Genomic DNA, 22779 nt, shown 5'->3' with positions numbered 1-22779 from the left:
CCATTCAAGACTCAGTCAATAACCCTGATCATGTGTAACATAAGTGGTCTCAGCAGACATTCACTTTTTTTTTTTCCCCCCAGGCTGGTGAGATTTCTAAAACCTCAGAAAGGTATACATAAGAATTCCATAACCTTAGGGAAGTTCAGAAGTAAAGAAATGTATGAAGCCCATGGTACTGATGGTTCAGAAAAGTTTCAATATAAATATGGGAGGGCGCCTGGGTCGCTTGGCTCAGTCACTTGAACATCAGACTCTTGATTTTGGCTCAGGTCATGATCTCACAGTCATGGGATCCAGCCCTGCGTTGGGCTCTATGCTGAGCAGGGAGCCTGCATGAGATTCTGTCTCTTCCTCCCTCTGCCCCTCTCCCCAGCTCGTGCACTCTTTCTCTCTCAAGTTAGAAAGAAATATAAATAAATAAATAAATAAATAAATAAATAAATAAATAAATAAATAAATAAATAAATAAATGTATGGGAGTAAGTTTTGCAATATTTGTACTTTTTTGTCTGAGATGTCTGAAGTTCAAAAGAATCAGCTGTACTTTTAAGCAAAATTATGAGAAAAAAGATGTGTGCACACACATGTGTTAGTGTCATGTCATCACCTACCCAAAAAAATGCACCCAAGTCTAAAGAAATAGGATATATTATTAGAAGTAAAATTTAGGACAAAGTAATAAGACAATGGCTCTATTTTTTAAGAGGTATTTTCTTTTTCTTTTTTTTTTAATGTTTATTTATGTTTGAGAGAGAGCGGAAGAGAGGGGGTGGGGGGCAGAGAGTGGGAGACAGAGAATCCCAAGCAGGCTCCTTCCTCACTGTCAGTACAGAGCCCAATGCTGGGCTTGAACCCACGAACCACAAGATTATGACCCAAGCTGAAATCAAGAGTCAGACGCTTAACCAACTTAGCCACGCAAGTGCCCCAAAACAACGACCCTCTTCATCGAAAGATCAACTCTTTCCTAGCTCTTCAGATCTCTCATCTCCTTCACCACCATCATACCTACTTCTGATCTAACAAAAGCTTCCAGTACCATCTTATTCCCCAGTCTCTTCCCATTCCCCTTCTACCCTTTATGCATAAGGTCAACACTTCTGGTCCTGAATAGGTGAAATGTTACTGCCATTCAAGTCTTCTGCCCCTTGTACACACCTGATTCAACCCAACATCTACCTTCTCTATTATCACAGGAAGTACATTTTTCCTATCAAATTCCTACTTATCTTTCAGACCAACTCAAATATAACTTTATTAAAAATGTTTTTGTTTTGAGAGAGAGAGAGATGGAGAGCAAGCAGGGGAGTGGCAGAGAGATAGGGAGAGAGAGAATCCCAAGCAGGCACCACATTGTCAGCACAGAGCCCAACACTGGGCTTGAATCCATGAACCATGAGATCATGACCTGAGTCAAAACCAAGAGTCGGACGCTTAACTGACTTAGCCACCCAGGTGCCCCTCGAATACAACTTCTTAAAAGGTTTTCCACAACCCCTTATCAGAATAAATTGTTTCTACCTTGATGCTATCATAGCACAGGGTCCATACCTCCATGAGAGCAGAAATAACAATAGTACTTATTCTGAGTATTGGTCTGGTCCCTGAAACTAAGTTATTCCTTCATAGGGCAGGTTTTGTGTATTAATCATCCTTGCCTTCCTATCACTTGGGAAGGTTCAAGATGAGCAAACACAACATTCAGTGAATCCTGGGCAAGCAGAAAGCCTAAATGCAAACTGCAATAGAGAAATGAATCCAAGATTTGGTTCCTTCAGAGAAGTACCATGAGAAAGGCTATATCAGCAACTTCTAGGTAAAATGCCAAAAATATTAGGTACCAACACACACCAAGATATGTAGTGCTGAAATGTTCTCCTTCCAGAGTTTGTTACACAGATGTGACCACTTTGTGACAATTTATAGAGCTATATTCCTTCAATTATGGACTCTTTATATGTATGTTACACTTCAATTAAAACATTTACTTTAAGAAATAAAATTTCTCTGAAGACAGTAAGTATTGAAACCTGTTGAAATGAAGATCAATACACATACCAACTCAGTGTCCCCTTGGCTAGAAAATTTTATCATATCGCCTCAACTGTGAGAGGGTAAAAAGCCTGGCATGTGAATATTTATTACTTTTTAAATTGGAAAAATAAGAATACTGATTGCATTTGTTCTAAGTTACTTTATAGCTTCTTGTCAGAAAGGTATAGAATAAAGCTTCTTAAATATTGGCCTACCTTTTATCTTTAGGTTTTGAAACTAAATATTAACTTTAGTAGGCAAACAAAATATACTTTAGCAAAAGACAGACAAAATCTACTTTTCCTGAATAAGTTATTCAAATCTAAATGGTAAACAAATCAATCTACCTCTAGACCTTCATGTTTATATCACAGATGGCAACTACAGTTTTCTTCCAAAAAATTAAGTTCTTGATTTCTCATGGTTTGGATAAAAAATTAAAGCTAAAATTAAACTTAAGATTAAAAAAAAAATCTATAAACTAGATTTCCTTTACTGAAGGCCCAGCACAATCCCTGAGAGAAAACATTCACTTAAAATACTAAATGAATGCAGTAAAAACCTAAATGTCCCTGAAGAGGAGAGTGCTTGGATAAATTACGGTTATGGTACATCCACACAATGGAGTATTATAAAGTTGTGAAAACAAACAACAAATAAACAAACTTTTTAAAAAAGCAAAAAACAAAAACAAAAAAAGAATGAGGACAATCTTCATGAACTGTTATGGAATAATCTCCAGGGCATGTTGCTCAAGTGGGAAGAACAAAGCCCAGAAGGGTATCTATAGTACGCTTCCCATAACACAAGAAAGAAAAGGATACGAGGAAATATTCATGTACCTGCTCAATTTGTGCAACAAGAAATACAGAAAGGTTAAAACAAAATGAGATTGAATACCTTCAAGGGATAGATGGAACTGGGTAGAAGGAAGGGAAATGGAGTAGAAGGAATGACGAGTGGCATTTCTCTTAGGTGATCTTTTTTTACGGTTGAGTGTCAGAACCACGATGTTTCACATGTCCAAAATGTAAATGACTGCAAATAAACAGGAGTGGTACCCAAAATACAATATAAGCAGTAATAAATGAGCTCATGTGTATTATAAATGAATGGCATAACCACACTGAAAAGAAAGTGGCTAAGAAATAAGCTAGGTAACTTTGGAAAACAGCATTTCACTCTATACTTATAAGACAAAAAGTCCTATATGAAGATATGGTACCCCAACAGATTTATTTTTCACTTGGATATCGGTTAGAAATTCTGAAACTACTATCTTTATATACTGCAATTGAGCAAATAAGTAACTATACTGGGATACTAACAGCCTTTTTTTTCTTTTTTTTACTGTTGGAGACAAGTTACAAAAAAAGAAATGTAGAAACCACAATGAACACAATTGTACTGGATTAAAATCAGAAGGATTAGTATGAACTCATGTGTTGTTGTTGTTTTTAATATATGTGTAGACATACATATACTTTCTTGCACTGTCTACTTAGGGTATAAGTGGTGACACCATAGTAGGAATGAGCACACCAAGAGTCCATTCTTTAAAGGAACTAGAGGGTCCTCCCTGAAGAAATGACTACTTCCAGGGCTGGGGTAGAGAAAATACGAGATAAACCTGGAGTATCTTATAGCACCAGAGAATCAAAAATTACTCAAAAAATGAATAAGAACTAGATAGAAGTGCTGGTTGCACAACATTGTGAATGCACTAAATGCCAATGAAGTGTTCATTTTAATATACTTTATATTTTATGTTATGTGAATTTCACCTCAATAAATTTGGAAAAAACAGGAGGGCCATGTTGAAGGCACAGAAGCCAACTTGAAGCTCCCAATGGCCACCTCTGCAACAATTTAAACACCAAAATAATTAATGATAATAATGTATTATAGCCCACAAAACACAATAAATATCCATGAGTCCATACTCATATCAAGATACAAGAAAGAAAGAAATGATGGAGAAGTGACACCTCTTCCTTTCAGCAGAGTTCCAATTACTAAATATAGAAGAAGTGACAGAAATGGAAAATCACATTTGGCAAACACCACAGTAATAATTATTGCAGACAAAAATAATCAATGGATGTTAAAATTTGTGGGCAAAAGTATGATGAGAAACAGGATATCTGCTTAGTTTTAAAGAAGCCTCCACCAAATGCTTATTAATTACAAAGGAAAAACAAAAAACCAAAAACAGTAACTTTAGAGTGGAGAAGCCAGGCAGACACCAGTTTAACCAAGTGATCAGAGTTAACATAACCAGTGGTTAAGACATTTCAGTATCATGTACCTTGTGATATGATGCACTGTGAAGGATACAATGGCACTTCTGTGATATTCTTGCCAAAAATGCATTACCTCAATCTAATCATGAGAAATAATCAGACAAATTCAAATTAAGGGATATTTTTAAAAATAACTAGCCAGGGCTTCAAAAGTGCCAAGAACATAAAAGAAAAGACTAAGGTAACTTCCCATCAAGGAGGAGACTAGAAAACATGACAACTGAATACAATGTGGGATCCTGGACTGGATCTTAGGATAGAAGGGCATTAGAGTAACAACTGGTGAAATTCCAATAAGGTTTGCAGATGTAATACTACTACATCAAAGTCAATTTGGGGTTTAGAACATTATACTCTGTGGTAATATAGGTTGTTCATATTAGGGGGTATAAAGGAATTCTGCATACTATTTTTCAGATTTATTGTAAATCTAAAATTATTTCAAAATAAAAAGCTTAAAAAACAGTTATTATTGGGGCGCCTGGGTGGCTCAGTCGGTTAAGCGTCTGACTTCGGTTCAGGTCACGATCTCACGGTCCGTGAGTTTGAGCCCCGCGTCGGGCTCTGGGCTGATGGCTCAGAGCCTGGAGCCTGCTTCCGATTCTGTGTCTCCCTCTCTCTCTGCCCCTCCCCCGTTCATGCTCTGTCTCTCTCTGTCTCAAAAATAAAATAAACGTTAAAAAAAAATTTTTTTAAGTTATTATTCATCAGTTTACTGTTTATTTATTGTTTTTTAGCTATCTCCTTTTATCCCCACCCCCCCCACACACACACACTAAAGCAGGGATTTTTCTCTGATATGTTCAGTAATATAACGCAAACCTCTAATAGTGCCTGACAAACAGAAGGCACTCAACAAACACGATTATACAATTTTGATGAGCCAAAACTATGACAGTGTACTCCAAATCCTAGATTTTCTATTAATTTCCCTTATACCCTGTTTGAAATGAGCTTTCTTATTTTGTAAAGAAACACTTAAAAAATCTAAAAAATTTTATTTACTGCTTTTATTTGCAAGTAAGACTCATAGTTTTAAATAAAATGCTTTATTTAGCCTCTATAGTTTTACACCTAACAGGATAGGACATCTGATCTTATCATGCACCCAAGTCTCTATCTTGGATGCAGCATACTGAGAATACTGGGGCCCCTAAAGCCATTCCACTGCTAGTGAGGCAGTGGTTCCATGCCAGGAGACATCCTCAGGCTGCTGGGTCCCTCCCCTCACCCAGCGCTCAGCTCTTAGAGTGGGGGTACCACTCAGAGAGAAACTTGTCATTGTCCTCACCCCCACCTCCAGAGCCCTGGCTCAGAAATTCTGCCTCGTGGAAAAGCGGGCCACAAAATAGATGGCTCCTAATCTCCTCCCAAAGGAACTACCTTCATTTGCAATAGAGAGGTGAGGAGTTTAAACTAAGAGCTGTCTCAAAAACAGCAAAGGTTATGGTGAAGGGAACTGGGAAAATTGTGGATCTTAAGAAGATGGAACCTAGACTGTAGGCATTGGCGGCTAGTTTGCAAGAAAGAACTAGGGAAAGGGATAGCTAGGAGGAGCATTCCTGTGGTCATGACAAATAGAAAAATCACTAAACTCAGAAGCATTTCTTTAAAGGAACCACAATTTGATTAGATTAGTTTGTAGCAGAATTTATGCTCCAGTGCACTACTGTAAACAGCAGAACAATCAGCCAGCAATTAGTGTGGTGGTCACTGAAAGAGTGGAAGAGAATCCTACTAGTAATAATAGTCATCTCAGGAAGACTGTGGCATACCCAAAACTGTGTCTCCCTGAGAAACAACACAGACGCAACCTCATGGGGGAGAGAGGGAAGATACACTAAAATAATCCAGTCAGTAACTAAACAAATAAATAAGCAAATAAACAAGCAAATGATAACAAGCCCTAGGGGTACAGGTGGGAGAGTATCCAGTGTTGCTACATTACCCAAGATGTCCAGTTTACAACAAAAAATTATGAGACATGCAAAGAAATACATAAATATGACCCATACACCAGAAAAAAAAGCAGGCAGCATAAGACATTCCCTGTCAGTATGACTCAATGTAGGATTTAACAGGTAAATATTTCAAAGCAGCCATCATAAATACGTCCACGGAACTAAAAGAAAACTTCACTAAACAGGGAAGGTAGAACCATGTTGCATCAAATAGAGTATCAATAAAGAAACAGAAATTTTAAGAAAGAACCAAATGCAAACTCTGAGGTTGAAAAGTACAATAACACAAATAAAAAAATTCACTAGAGGCCTCAAAAGTAGATGTGAACTGGCAAAAGAAAGAATCAGCCAACTTGAAGACAGATCAGTAGAGATTATGTAAACTGAAGAAAGAGCAAAAAGGATGAAGAAAAATGAATAACCTCAGAGAAATTTGGAATACCATTAAGAATACCATCATAAAGGTACTGGGAATACCAGGAGAGAGGAGAGAAGGTAAAAAATACATATATATTCAAAGAAAATGACTGAATATCTCCCAAAGTTACTTAAAAACAGTAATCTACTCATCTAGGAAACAAGACCCAAATACACATCATGGTAAAACTGATAAAAGTTAAACACAAGACAATCTTAAAAACCACAAAGGAAAAATAATATATCACTGATAAAGGAACCCCAAGGAGATTAACAGCTAACTTTTCAGAAGACATACTGGAGGCTAAAGGCAGTGGGATAACACAAAGCACTTCAAAACAAAACAAAAACCTTGTCAACCAGGACTGCTAAGTCCAGCAGAGTTTTATATAAAAAAAATGACAGTAAGGGGCACCTGGGTGGCTCAGCCAGTTAAGTGTCCGACGTTGGCTCAGGTCATGATCTCATGGTTGCTGGGTCTGAGCCCTGCGTCGGGCTCTGTGCTGACAGCCCAGAGCCTGGAGGCTGCCTCAAATTCTGAGTTTCCCTCTCTCTCTGCCCCTCCCCTGCTTGCACTCTGTCTCTGTCACTCTCTCTCAAAAATAAACATTTTAAAAAATTTAATAAAAACTAAAAATAAAAAATGGAGGTAAAATACACATATTCCAAGAGAAACAAAAATTGAAAACATTCATTGCTAGCAGACCTGCCTTACAAGAAATACTAAAGGAATTCATTAAGCTGAAAGCAAGTACTCCTAGACAGTAATTTAAATCCACACGAAGAGCACCAGTGATTACATAATTTTAATAGACACTGTTAAGGCATATTTTTTTCTTTCTCTTAAATAAGTTAAAAAAGAAATAGTAGGGGTGCCTGGGTGGCTGAGTTGGCTAAGTGTCCCACTTAGGCTCAGGTCATGATCCTATGGTTCATGAGTTCAAGTCCCACATTGGGCTCTGTGCTGACAGCTCAGAGCCTGGAGCCTGGTTCAGATTCTGTCTCCCTCTCTCTCTGCCCCTCTCCCACTTGAACTCTCTCTCTCAAAAAATGAATTAACATTAAAATAAATAAAAAATAAAAAGAAATAGTATATCGGGGAGCCTGGGTGGCTCAGTCAGTTAATTAAGCATGTGACTCTTGATTTTGGCTCAGGTCGTGATCTCACAGATCTTGAGATAGAGCCCTGCGTCAGGCTCCGTGCTGACAGCATGGAGCTTGTTTGGGATTCTCTCTCCCTATCTGCCCCTCCCCTGCTCACACCCTCTCACTCTCAAAATAAATCAATAAACTTTTAAAAATATATAATAAAATAAAATAAAATAAAAATAGTATAAAATGATATGCATATAACATATTGCTGAGTCTATGACACATGGAAATGTAATATACTTGCCAATAACAGAACAAAGGAGGTAAGTGAGAATAAAGCTGTAATGTGCTAAGAAAATAACAGATGGTAAAATAATAATACTGTATTGTTGGGTTTATAATATTGACAGATGTGAAGTGTACAACAATAACAACACAAAAGGGGGGGTAAAAGAGCCATATATAGGAGTAACATTTCTATATATTACTGGAATTAAGTTAGTATAAATCTGAGACAGTTTCTCTTGAGACTGTATATGATGAACCCTAGAACAACCACTAAATTTTACTCAAAATAGAATGAAAAAAGTCATTAATGAAATTAAAATGCTACATTAGAAAACATTCAATCAATGCAAAAAAAGTAAAGAAGAAAAAGAGGAACTAAAAAGATGTGAGACATATGAAAAACAAAATAACGGCAGAGGTGCCTGGATGACGTAGTCAGTTAAGCATCCGACCTCCTCACAGATCATCATCTCATGGTTTGTGAGTTAAAGCCCAATGTCAGGCTCTATGCTGACAGCTTGGAGCCTGGAGCCTGCTTCGGATTCTGTATCTCCCTCTCTCTGCCCCTCCCCCACTCGTGCTCACTCACTCTCTCTGTCTCTCTCTCTCTTAAAAATAATAAATTTTTTTTAAAAAACAAAAGGAAAAAGCAAAACAATGGCAGATATAAATCAAACTATATCAATAACAGTAAACACGGATGGATAAACAGCCCCATCAAAAGGTAGGGGCACCTGGATGGCTCAGTCAGTTAAACATCTTGATATCAGCTCAGGTCATGATCCCAGGATCATGGGATGGAGCCCATGTTGGGCTCAGCGCAGAGCATGAAGCCTGCTTGGGATTCCCCCTCTTTGCCCCTCCCCTGCTCATGCTCTCTCTAAAATAAATAAACATAAAAAAAAAAGACTCATTAAAAAAACCTAAAACAAAAGGTAGACATTGTCAGACTAGATCCAGAACATCATGATCCAATTATATATTGTTTACAGGAGACAAACTGTAGATTTAAAGACACAAATAGTTTAAAGTACAAGAATGTAATAAGGCAAAACACACAAGCAGAAACCACAGAAAAGCTGGAGTGGCCATAGTGATATCAGACAAAGCAGACTTTAAAACAAAAATGTTCCTAGAGATAAAGTGGGAATACATAATAATAAGTAAATAATATAAAATAAAACTAATATAAATATTTGAAAATAAGAGGCGCCTAAGTGGCTCACTTGGCATGATCTCACAGTTCATGGGCTCCAGCCTTGCATCAGACTGTGTTGACAGCTTGCAGCCTGGAGCCTATTTACAATTCTGTGTCTCCCTCTCTCTCTGCCCCTCCCCTGCCCATGCTATCTCGCTATCTCTCTCTCTCTCTCTCTCTCTCTCTCAAAATAAATAAACTTAAAAAAATTTATTTAAAAGTAAAATAAAAAATATATGCACCTGATAACAGAACACCAAAATACATGCAGCAAAAACTAACAGAAATGAAGAGAGAAATAGATAATTCTACAATAGTTGGTGACTTCAATACTCTACTTTCAATAATGGATAGAACTAGATGGGAGGTCAACAAGGAAACAGAATGCTTGAATAGCACTATACAACAGCTGGACCTGACCGACATCTACAGAACATTCTATGCTACAACAACAGAATATACAGTTTCAAGTGCACATGGAACATTCTAGAGGATAGACCATATGCTAGGTCATTTTTAAAAACCTAAATAAATTTAAAAGGATAGAAATAATATAAAGCATGTCTTCTGACCACAGTGGAATGGAATTAGGCACCAATAACAGAAAAATCTGGGACACTTACAAATATGAGAAAATTAAACTAGACTCTCCTCAACAACCAACTGGTGAAAGAAAAAAAAATTTAAAAAGAAATCAGAAATTACTTTGAAATGAATTAAAAGCAAGACATAACATACCAAAACTTATGGGATGCAACTAAAACAGTCCTTAGAAGGAAATTTATAGCTATAAGTGTCCACATCATGAAAGAAAAAAGATCACAAATCAATAATCTTGCCTTCTAAAAAGTCTTACCTGCACTAAATAAAGAAGAGCAAACTAAGCCTAAAAGAAGCAGAAGAAAAGGATCAAGATTAGAGTAGAAAGTAATGAAACAAAGAATAAGTAGAGAAAATCAAGAAACCAAAAGCTGGTTCTTTAAAAGATCAACAAAATCAACAAACTTTTATATAGTTTGACCAAGAAAAAAAACCTAGAACTATTAGAAAAAGAAATAAAAGAGGGGCACTTCTACTGAGCTTATAAAAGTAGAAAGAATTACAAAGAAATATTATGAACAACTGTACACCAACAAATTAGATAGCTTAAACAAAATGGACAAATTCCTAGAACAATACAACCTACAGAAGTTGACTAGAGAAGAAATACACAATCTGAAAAGACCTGTAACATGTGTGAGATTCTATCAGTCATCACAAAACTACCCACAAAAAAAAGCTCAAGCCCACATGACGTCAGTGCTTATTCCACCAAACGTTCAAAGAATACTTATCTTCCACAAATAAAAGAGAACACTTCTCAAATCTCCGTAAGATCAAGACACAGATGTCAGCTCTTACACCACTCCTATTTAACACTAAAATGGAGGTTCTAGCCAGACAATTAAACAGCACAAAGAAATAAAAGGCATCCAGACTAGAAAGAAAGAAAGAAAATTATTTCTATTCACAGATGGCATGATCTTGGACACAGAAACTCCTAAGGAATCCATTATTATAACTAATAAATAGGGGTGCCTGGGTGGCTCAGTTGGTTGAGCACCTGACTTCGGCTCAGGTCATGATCTCACAGCTTATGGGTTCGAGCCCCGCATCAGGCTCTGTGCTGACAGCTCAGAGCTTGGAGCCTGCTTCAGATTCTGTGTCTCCCTCTCTCTCTGCACCTCCCCCACTTGCGCTCTCTCTCTTTCAAAAATAAATATTAAAAAAAATTTTTTAAGGAATAAATAAGCTCAGCAAGGTTGCAGGATACAAGACCAATATATAAAAATCAATCGTTTTTCTATACACTTGACATGAAAATTGACAAGTAAAATTAAGAAAACTCCATTCAAAAAAAACAAAACAACTCTAGAATGCTAGTATACAATACCTAGGAATAAATTTAATAAAATCATAAAACTTACACTGTGGAATCATACACAAAAATTGTTGAAAAAAACTAAAGACCTAAATAAATGAAATCTTATGCTTTATGGACTGGAAGACCTAACTAACATTGCTAACATGGTAGTACAACCCAATCTGATCTATAGATTCAGTGCAATCCTATCATAATCCCAGTTGACTTCTTTATACAAACTGGTAAGTGGATGCTACAATTCACATGGAATTGCAAAGGACCCAAAATAGCCAAAAAAAATCCTGAAAAAGTATAGAGTAGCAGGGCTTACACTTCCCAATTTCAGAACTTACTACAATGCAACAATGATCAAGATAGTGTAGTACTAGCACAAGGAATATCAATGGAATAGAATTGAGAGTTCAGAAATAAATCCATACATCTATGATCAACTGATTTTTCAATAAGAGTACCAAGACCATTCAATGGGAAAAACTACCCTTTGAAACAAACCGTGATAGGACAACTGGATAGCCACGCGCAAAAGAATTAAGTTGGACCTTTACTTCATACCACACACAAAAATTGACTTAAAATGGATCAAAGGTCAAGACTCTAACAAGTAAAATAGCAGAATTTTCATGATCTTGGATTTGGTAATGAATTTTCAGATATGACACCAGAAGCATAAGCAAGAACAGTAACAACAACAAAATAGACTGAACTTCATCAAAATTTAAAACTCTTGTGCTTCACAGGACACCATCAAGAATGTGAAAGACAACCCATGGAATGGGGGATAATATTTGCAAGTCATATATCTGATAAGGAAATTGTATCTAGAATATACAAAGAACTCTTACAAATTAATAAAAAGATAAATTACCCCTTTTTAATGTAAGCAAAGGATCTGAACTGACAATCTTCCAAAGAATATACACAAATTGCTCAAAGTATATTAAAAGATGTTGGACATCATTAGTCATCAGAGAAATGCAAATCAAAAGCACAATAAAATACCATCTCCCTACCGCTAGGATGAGAATCAAAAAGCCAGATAGGGGAGCCTGGGTGGCTCAGTCAGTTAAGCGTCTGACTCTTGATTTTGGCTCAGGTCATGATCTCATGGTTTGTGAGATGGAGCCCAGCATCAGGCTCTGTACTGACAGCAAGGAGCCTGCTTAGGATTCTCTCTCTGCCCCTCCACCAATCATGCTCTCGCTCTCCCTCTCTCAAAATAAATAAATATATTTTTTTAAAAAGCCCGATAATAAGGGTTGTCAAGAATGTGAAGAAATTGGGACCCTCACACCCTATTGGAAGGAATGCATAATGGCCCAGCTGCTATAGAAAACAGTCTGGCAGCTCCTCAAATGATTAAATATATAGAATTATTACATGATCCAGCAATTCCACTCCTAGGCAAATACCAACAAACATATGTCCATGCAGAAACATGTACATGAATGTTATATATGGAGATACAGAGTGCTTGTTTGGTCTTCCCCAATTTCTGGATTGTTCCTGACCAAAGGAGAAAGTTCATTAGGAGAACCTCAGCTACAAGTGGGATGTGTAGTAACTCTAGTCCCACTCTCACAACTTCTTCTTACAACTTTCCCAACCCGTCCATTCCATGTAATTAGAATTCTGGCGCATTTTTAGGTAGGAATTCTGCATACCCTGCAGACCAAAGTCCATCTTTCCTCAGGCTGAGTTCCTAACATCCTCCCAAATTTATACCAATCCCATTGGCCAGCTCATGTATTCTTCCAAGTGTTGAATGAAGACCTATGAAAAAATATGATAGGAACTGCACTGCATTTACCAACTAAACTTTGACAGTCTAGGAGTCCTATGTGCCAATCAAACTGAGTGTTTCATAATTCCGAGACACAAATACTTTATGCCACTTTAGAATTTTGTGGTTACACATAGAACTCCCTCCACCTGATATGCCCACTGTCTACTACTCTTCCCAGCATCACCTTCATATTTATTATTCCTCTGTGAAATGACTCAAGAATTAGTAGCCTCTGTCTCTGCTCTTCTGGGCAGCAGACCAGTAGCTAAGAGCATAATCTCTGGAATCAGCATGATTGAGTTCAAACTTCACTCTTCCACTTAAATGTATGACCTTGGCAGGTTTCTTAACCACTCTGCCTTGGTTTTCTCATCTTTTGAAAGGGTGTATAATTCTTCCCAGGGTCATTATAAGGATTAAATGAAATCATTTATAACATGTAATATGCTTCCCCAGCACTGTTCTATTACTTGTATCTCAATCTACTGATGGTATCATATTTGTGTACCTGCATCTTCCCCTAGAAGTCCCTGAGTTTAGAGGTGTTAAGTTTCTTATTTCTTTTCATATTCATAGCATTTAATACAGTGCGAGGCAGGATAGGTAGCTATGAAAGGGACCAATGAATGAAAAATAAAAACTACTAGCCCAGCAAAGTCAGTGAAAATGGAAACTGTGCTTTCAATATAAAAATCAGAGCACATGGTTTATGAGTAAACTAGAATCGAGTATCTGGAATGAGGCCTGCTCTGGAAAATCCAGGCTATCTGACCACCAGAATGATCTAGAAAGTATCCAAATGTTCAGCAGCTAAACTATTATATAAATGATAACATTAAAACACAGAGGATTTTACATAACCATAACAGGAGTCCTCTATTGACACCTGAAAAAGTAGGGACAAAACACTAAGAAAAACAGAGCAGAAGAGTATGCATGGAAGGATTACAGAGATGTTCAAAGAAAGATAATCAAAGACAACAGACTGTGTGTGTATCTAATACCACAGATGAAAGAATCTTTATATTTTTAAATTTTTTATTCCAAAGACAACTTAATACAAAAAGAAAATAATGCTTACAATGCCTTTACCTAAGAAACAAGATGAATGAAATGGAGATTCCAAAAATTTTAATCCTTTAAATAAGACACAGTAAGAAGAGTCAAGTTTCTCCATTACTACAACTCTGACTAGATAAGTTTCCTGATAAGAAAAAAATCCATATGTTCTCTTATGGTCAATTCTCTTATTTCATAAGTAAACTTTTAAGGCCAGTAATCTGTTTTGTTCATGTCTGGGACAATTAACAGTTTGATTAAATTAACTAGTTAAAGTTCTTCCTAAGTATGTCTTCTTATGATACAATTAAAAAATGACATCTAAAATGTATATATTTGTCCACAAAGAATAAAGGTCTTCAGCAAGTTTTTCAGCAATTTTTACCCCCAATGGTTCCTCTCAAAATTACAGCCCAACTCAGAAAAGGGAACTAATATACTTGCTCAAAGAACAGATCATATTTTTCACTTTAATCAGTTTACTTTATAATACATACTCACACAGATATATGCACATGTATATATATACATCTATATATACACCAGAGGAAAATTAAATAATGAATCCACCTTTTCAGTTATCCTCACACAAGTTAATAAAATACTGCCAGCAATAGGACTCTCAAAGAACCTGGTGATGATGACTAACTTGATTCTAACAAACCAAATACATACCTCCATCCTTCTTTGACATCAACAATCCTTAGATTAACATGAGGAATGGAGACAAGTAAAAAATGTGGGTGGGAATTTACTCCAAATATTTTCTCTTCAAAAAAGCAAAGAAAGGCTAGTCGCCTGGGTGGCTCACTCAGTTGAGCCTCCGACTTCAGCTCAGGTCATGATCCAGCTAGCAGGTTGTGAGTTCAAGTCTCACATCAGGCTGGGGCTCCCTGCTGTCCGTGCAGGACCCACTTCGGATCCTCTGTCCCCCTCTCTCTGCCCCTCTTCCTTTCATGCTCCCCCACATTCAGGCATACTCTCTCTCTCTCAAAAAAAAAAAAATAAATAAACATAAAAAAAAAAAAAAAAGCAAAGAAAGGCATTATCCCTGAATATCACTGAACAAACATCCTTCCTTAAAAGCACAGTTCAAAAGTCTGAACACAATAAACTTAAAACTTGTTTCTAATTTTTGAATAAGAATTTATCCTCACCCACTTCATAAATTCTCTTGCCCAAAAAGCAATCTGTCAACACATGTAGTTTAAATCATTAACTACACAGCACCAAATCATTAGTATAATCAGCATGTAAATTTCATGAAGGCACTGATTGTGTCCTTTTACGTACTTTATACAACATCCAGTACAAGGAAGCTTATTAAACATTTATGATGTTTAATAAAAATAAAATGCCAAAACAAAAGTCTTTATTATTCAACTTGGCTGTCATGTATAATATAACCACTGATCAGTACCCATTTCTCCAAGTGTAATTATAAGAAATCGAAAACAAACCCCATTCAAATTAGAAATTCTCCGTCTCCTCTGTCCAAGAACATGGTTTCATTGCTGTGTCAGAAATAAACTAGCAGGCCACCAGCAGAGAACATAAAACATACAGATTGTTGGGGTATTTAACCTAAGCATTTAAGCACCATCTACAAAGCAAAAAGCCTACTACATTTCATGCACTTTTTTGGAGATATTTTCCTTACCTTTCCCATTTTGCCACGTGGTATACCAAGATAAAGTAAGGAACGAAGTGATAAATGCTAAAACAGTAGCTACAGTTCCATTTCGGAGCCTCATCTCATTTCACCATCACAATGGTTCATATGTTTATGATGGTAACCAAAACTGTTTTCTTTTAATCGTGAAGTCAACTGAATCCAGTACTCCTGGCTCTGGGCCAATAAAAACAATCAATAAGAGAGGTTCATTTCAGATGCTCTGCAAAACAAGCCTAGCAGCAACACCATTCATAATTGCTATTCAGGATGGTCTTCAGTCTTCATAGGCTGATGTCTCAGGCTTCTTTCTTCCTATTCAGGGAAAAAAAAAGAAAGAAAAACTTGTTCAATAATGCAAAATATTAGTTTCTTCATTTATTATTCACCATTATAAACAGACTTTTGGTTGGGCTAAACTCTACCTACAAAGATTATCCTCACATCTAAACAACTCGTTTAATATACTAGAATTATATGGTTTTTCTCCTCCAGGAAAGAAAGTAATGGTTCGGGGCGCCTGGGTGGCTCAGTTGGTTAAGCATCTGACTTCAGCTCAGGTCATGATCTTGTGGTTCTTGAGTTCAAGCCCTGGGTCGGGCTCTGTGCTAACAGCCTGGAACCTGGAGCTTGCTTTACATTCTGTGTCTCCCTCTCTCTCTCTGCCCCTCCCCCATTCATGCTCGCTCTCGCTCGCTCTCTCTCAAGAATAAACATTAAATTTTTTTAATTAAAAAAAAAAAGTAATGGTTCATTATTTAAAGGGGGAAGTTATGAGACTTGTTAAACAAATAGTAAGCCAAAGATTCCAAGCTGATAACTCCAAAGATCACACAACAGTTCTAAGTAGCATAACTGTCGCTCTCCTTAGATTTCCTATTGCAAAGTAATAGTTAACGTTTTAAAAATATTAAGAAAAAACGACAGACTACAATATGCAAACATCAAAAAAACCTGAGCTCTAGATACAGCAACATCATTACTTATATGACTTCCAGTGTGCACTTATCTAGGCCTCGCAGTTTCATCCATAAAGTGAGAAAAAAGCCTCTCCTGGCTCCTCCTCTAGAACACACATAATGTTATAAATAACAGGTTATAGTTATTACTGCTATTTATCATAATCATGAAATAAGTGTAGTTTTTCCAGTAACTAACCTACTCCTAAGGTGTAAATTGGGAATACTCAGGCATTTAGAAAATGCAGCAACCAACCAGCGCACTGTATCACCTAGGACCATCAGTTAGCATTGTTTTAACTCAGAAAATCTGGAGATCACCACCCATCTAACAAAGCTGTTGAGAAAATCAAATTAAATCAAGTCCTTATAAGCACTTAAGCATATCACCCAGCACTTAATAGGTTCTCCATAAAAGTTAACTGTGTAAAAATAAAAACAAACAAACAAACAAAACACTGCAGCCAGCCACTGGTTTAGTCTACTCTACGCACAGCCAGTGTCATTCCCTTGGGAGCATGTCAGGCACTCTAAGATGTGCATTGATTCCCAGTGGCCTCAAAGGGACCACAAGATGCACTTGGAAATATACTAAGGCATACTCTGGTGGGTTGAGTTAATGCACCTCCAAAAATGCCGAACAAGCCCAAGGGACAATTTCCTCAGCAAGAAAGTATGGCTGATTAAAGTGGCCATTTGTAGGCAATTCAGAAACTACCATCTGAGCTACTTTGTAAAACTGAACATTACTAGAAATCTCCACTGGTCTAGAGCATAGTACTAATGGTATCAATGATAAGACACTACAACTCACCAAGTGTTGCCTATGCATCTATTATATGCTTTAAATCTTCACAAAACCCTATGAGGGAGGCATTTTTTTTTAACTGAAGTATAATTGACACACACAAGATTATACTGTTTCAGGTTTAATGAGACAGGCATTACTAACCCTATTTTACACACAAGAGAAATGAACTCAGAGAAAGAACCCTAATTTGTAGGACTCCAAAGTTCAAGCTCTGACCTACCACCCTTTCCCTCTCAAACTAGGTGACCAGCAGCTTGGAAGAATGAAGAGAAGGGCTGGGGACACTCAAAGTCTAGAGACCCTTCCTGAGGCATTATCTTTAACTGTGTGAATTTAAAATATTTTCTATACTATAACAAATATTGATCTATTATGAAAAAAGATGAAAATTTCATAGGAAATTTCCAAATTTAAAACCTGAAACTTTAAAAGAATTTCTCACTTCCTGTAACCTTTCGCTAAGCACCCCTCCCCCCATCCCACATACACACCCAGCATGCTTTTTAACTTTCCTTGGCCAGTAGATCTCTCACTATAGTATAATATTCTAGAAGCACTGAACTCTACTTTCTTGCTTCCTATTACTATCTGAAAACAAGGAACTCCAAAGGTATTCTCACAAGTTATCAGTATTTTTTAAAACCAAAGTTATTCACCTTCTATAGTTAAGACAAATGAACGTCAAACACACCCACATTTAATGGTTTAGAATTTAAAACCTTCGTGGCATTATCTTATATCAGTAAGCACACAATGAGTTCTGATTATAAAAAGAGATATGATAACTCAGTGAATTATATAATGTAGAATTATAATCCTGGTGTGACATTATATAAAAATGCATATAACTTTCTGTTGTTATATACTTAGCCCCACCCCTACTTCAGGAAGGATTTTGTCCTGGTAAAAGATCTAAAAATATACAGGTTATTAAACATCCAATTAATAATTATGGGGAAGTAAAGAAAGACTCCTAAAATAAAGGATATTTTTAAATAGTTTTATTAAATACAAAGTAAGCCCATATGATAAAACTCAGTATAAATACGTAGAGACAGTAAAAGTAAATGACTTCTAAAATCAAAGTAGACTACAGATATACTATTAATAACGTGTGAAAAATATATGGAATATTAAATTTTTGATCCAGGAAGCTATTAAGCTCTGGTTTGAAGAAGATACTTATCAATTCTACTAACAAATAAGACCTGAAATTCTGCAGGAGAAATGTAAGAGCATTTTACTCAGTAGGAATGTAGTCATACATTTTAATTAGAGTTTCCACACCAACGAAGTTTAACTGCACAGTGTAAGTGAAGACTCCACAAAAACAAAACTAATGATCTCCACGGTCTTCAACCAGAAGAGGCAGTCACAGGCTGGACAGCCAAGAGCCCTATGAATTGACCAACTGCCTAAGGCAAGAAACAAAGTGACGCCTATTCTTTATCGATGTCCACATTTGCAAAAATGTTAAACACCTTAATCTCTGAGATTATTACTTAACACACCTGAATCTTGAAAAACAAAAAAGGAAGTGGCTAAAATTACTAATATCTTCTTCACCCTGACAAAGATGAATGGAACTTCAACTCTAGATCTCAAACTGAAAAGTCTGTTTTAGTCAACTTCCCTTTAAGGGCTGCAGTCCTGTATTTTATTATGAGATACAAGAAACTGTATTTTAAAGTGTTCTCTTAAATATTCACTATTTTATGGCTGAGAACACTTTGCTGAACACTTGGCATATTCCCTAATAATCCCACAGACAGGACAGAGGTGCCTGAGGAATGAAAGGCAGAAGCATGAAATCCATAATGCTTCTATATAACTATAACCTATATAACTTTATACACAGTATTATGGAAAAATTAATTTATTTTAAATTTATAAAATGATTAATATTTTTCATCAATACAGCTTACATAATTTCATCATTCAGTGCATTTTCAGATTTACAAGTGTGGGCTAAAGAAACCTCTGCCATGATAACCTGTTAATAAAACTATTTTTTTAACATTCAGAAAGACCAAACGAAAAAACGCATTATTATTTGATTCTAAATTTAGGTTCTAAATTCCAACGAACGTTGTTGTCATTTTTTATGAGAATTCGTCCGACGGCAAAAGCACAACAGCAAAATACATGGGAAGCATTAAAAACATACATTATGTCTGCTTATATTTCGCAATTCGGATTGTAAGCAATGAATGGGCTCCAGAGAAACACACGCTTCGAGAAATAAAAGCGGGCGCGCAAGTGGTATGACTGCCAGCTCATAAAACACGCCTTGGAGGTGTCACCTGGTACACTCTGTGCAATCACCCAGACCCAACCTAAGGGTCCCACTTGCAGCTTCCTCCTTCAGGGGGAACTGGGGCCTGAGGGGATGGGGGTACTCTTTCATACCGGACCCCCGCATCTTCACTTTGTAGAAATATTCAGTACGACAGCTGCACGCCTCCTCCGCCACGGCGGGAGCAGCCCTTGCCTCAGTGCCTGGGACCTCCTGGCCCCCGCCTCACCTGCCCCCGGCCCGGCGAAGGCGCCGACTCCGGGACCGGTGTGGGCCCTGGGACTGCCGGGTCCCGCGGGCAACTCTCCCTTCTCCCCAGTACCCCTCAAGCCCACACTTTCCTCCACTTTGCCCCAAAGTCAACGAGCCCCGCCGCGCCGGGAAACGCACCAGGCGCCCTGCCGGCCACCGAGAGAGAGCACGGCACCGAGGGTCTGTAGCAGAGGCAGCGGTGGCGCGGGGCTGACCGCGCGGCCAGGGCGTCCCGGCCCGCGCCCCGCCCCGAGGCCCAGCCCGCGCCCGGAGCCGGCCCCGCAGCAGCCTGAGACGCGCGAGCTCCGGGTCGGGCCGCGGCGCGGGCGGCTCCGTTACCAGCAGGTGGATCTTCCGCGACCCCAGCGTCTCAGAGCCCAGAAACCGGCACCGCCCCTCCATCCCGCGCCCCTCCGCGCAGCCGCCCTGCGCCCCTACCTCGAGGCAGCCTGTGCGCCGCCGCCGCCACAAGCCGCGAGCCGCAAGCCCCTCACCCGCCGCTGGCGCTGCCAGTCCTGCCGCGGCCGCCGCCAAGGCTGCTGTGGCCGCCGCTGCCGCCGCCGCCGCTGCCGGGCGCCCCGCCTCCCCAGCGCGACTCCGCCCCCGCCGCTGGAGCGCCGCGGCCGCCCCGCCCCTCGGCCCCGCCCGCGACCCCGCCAGCCATTGGCCGCCGGTGCTGCGCGCCCTCCACTGAGCGCCCCCGCGCGGCCGAGCTGCTCGCATCAGTGGCCCGCCTGGCTGTCATTTAGGGGCGCCGTCTCGCAACCCATATAACTCTCCTGAGATCCTTTTCTCCCCCTTCATTTAATGTCACGGCGAGGTTTGGAGCGGCGTGTTGGTCTCCGGCCCCAGGCTCCGGGAGCTTGGCGTCTCCGCGCCGCCCCGCCGCCACATCTGGTTTTAATCCTCCCCGGCGTGTGCAGAGGCAGCTCAGGCTGCCAACGCAAGGCCCCAGGGAGCCCTCGGCCTCCGCCTGGGCTCGCGACCCGACCACCCGGGGCTGCCTCAGCCCGAGCCCCTAGCCCCAGCTGCTGTCCCGTTACCCGACCGTCCAGCCTGGGCAGCATTCCTCCGGGCGACAAGTCCCAGGGGCGGCTCCCGCCCTAATCCAAACAATAGCTTCGGAGGCCCCGTAGTTCCAGCCTCACCGTCCATCTCTGACCTTCAGGGCATCCCCAGCGACAGGCATCGCTATCCCCAATTTGCTGGGACTCAGGAAGAAGGACTAGCGTAAGCATAGGAAGGAGAAATACAAGATTTAAAGGCAGATCATTTGGGTGTTAACGCCTTTGATTTTTCCGCTTCATCACCTGTCCTGACCCTTTCTCCTGAGCCCCGTGTTCCAGTCGTTCACCATGTCAAAACGTTTGAAGTTAACTTCAGAACCAACTAGATAATCAACTATAGACAGCCTGAGCGGTCTGCCTCTGTTTTGCTTAGTATTCATAGGTACTGCGACTTGGGTTAATAGTAACTACAGTTGGGCACATCATCTTTTGGATAATACACCAAAGATGTGTTATTTTAACCGTTACAGTAATCCCAACAACAACCCTGCAAGTTAATATTTACAGGGAATTGAGAGGCCGAAGATCAAGGAGACACCCTTCTTCTTGCCAAGCTCCCAAATTCTTTTTAGAAAACAGCAATCCAAAAATTCAAAACTAAGAGGCAAACCTCAATGGTTTGTTTCCCCCAGAAAAATCCAACCCCCACCCCTGTGCTTTTTTTTTTTTTTTTGTCTCAAGGTAACAGTAATTAACAATCAGCTATGATATGTATGAGTTTCTCAGTTCTTCCATGGTGATATTTCTCTCTGAATGTTGACCTGTTTTAAAGGTCAGGGAAGAGATACATGATTCCCTTCCTCCTGTGGTCCTCTCTTGATTCAGAGGAAACAGACAAAAAGGTTCATCTACTATCCACCACCATGAACATAACTTAGGCATGACAGCCATGACATTAAATGACAACTTCTCTCTCTGCTTTGGTGGCCTGAGAGTCAGATTTACTGTATTCTATGACAAAGACATTTCCTGGTAGCAAGCTGGCAATAAGATTTCATGACCAGATGTAAGCAATAAAGACTGAGACCATCTGAGACATTGTTTAATACATCTTGCCTAAAATATATTTTGGGATTGGAAAATCCTAGGTCTTATTATACATTGCTCTTAATGACAGACAAACACACTCCCTCTTGCAAATGGAGAAAGCTCTGCCATTTGACAAATGATGAAGAAAGCCACGAAGCCATGCCCACAGGATTGGCCAAAAGGTCAAATAGCACAGGTAGCTACTGTTCCTATTTTATAGAGGAAGGAACTGAGGCCCTGGGAGACTGACTTGGCAGGTACAAATAGTAGTTTAGTCAGCCAGTAAATGATAGAACCAGAATTCACATCCTGGTCTGTTTGATTCCAGAGCCCCTACGTCATTCCACCACACTACCTCTCTGCTCAAGCCCTCAGCAATTGACCAATTTTGCTCAATGGATGAATATTAAAAAGATATGTTTCTCTCCACTTTCTCCATTTTTCCCCTTCTCAGTGAAAGAAGGAAATGAAAGCATTCACAAACATTCTGTAAGCAGAGGCATATGTCAGAGGAGAAAGGAAAGCCTGGAAGGACAAGTTTCAGTTACAGACTCAATGGGCTTATTCAGGAAGACAGCAGGAATTCCCTTTGGACACTGGTTAGTGGAGAAACCTACAGCAGAAGACAGAA

At 39.1% G+C, this 22779-nt stretch overlaps 1 protein-coding gene across 6 annotated transcripts in view; it reads right to left on the bottom strand.

Annotated features, from left to right (window-relative positions):
- The window catches only part of MGAT4A (alpha-1,3-mannosyl-glycoprotein 4-beta-N-acetylglucosaminyltransferase A), a 123454-nt gene extending 101953 nt beyond the window's left edge, over positions 1-21501 (bottom strand). For 3 of the 6 annotated variants that reach the window (XM_023251617.2, XM_045054102.1, XM_023251620.2), the window contains exons 1-2: positions 20491-20628; positions 15723-16049 (exon numbers count right to left, since the gene is read on the bottom strand). In XM_023251617.2, coding sequence (XP_023107385.2) covers positions 15723-15816 — 94 coding nt within the window. In that variant the 5' untranslated portion in view covers positions 15817-16049; positions 20491-20628. Of the gene's footprint in view, positions 1-15722; positions 16050-19429; positions 19879-20190; positions 20433-20490; positions 20629-21362 lie in introns of those variants that run through there. The other 3 variants (XM_045054101.1, XM_023251619.2, XM_023251618.2) reach the window with 3 other exon arrangements.
- Between the last annotated feature and the right edge of the window lie 1278 nt (positions 21502-22779).

This window comes from Felis catus, chromosome A3, assembly GCF_018350175.1.
Source record: "Felis catus isolate Fca126 chromosome A3, F.catus_Fca126_mat1.0, whole genome shotgun sequence".
Classification (NCBI taxonomy): Eukaryota; Metazoa; Chordata; class Mammalia; order Carnivora; family Felidae; genus Felis; species Felis catus.
Note: the sequence above shows the minus strand (reverse complement) of the source record. Positions and strands in the feature narration are given on the sequence as shown.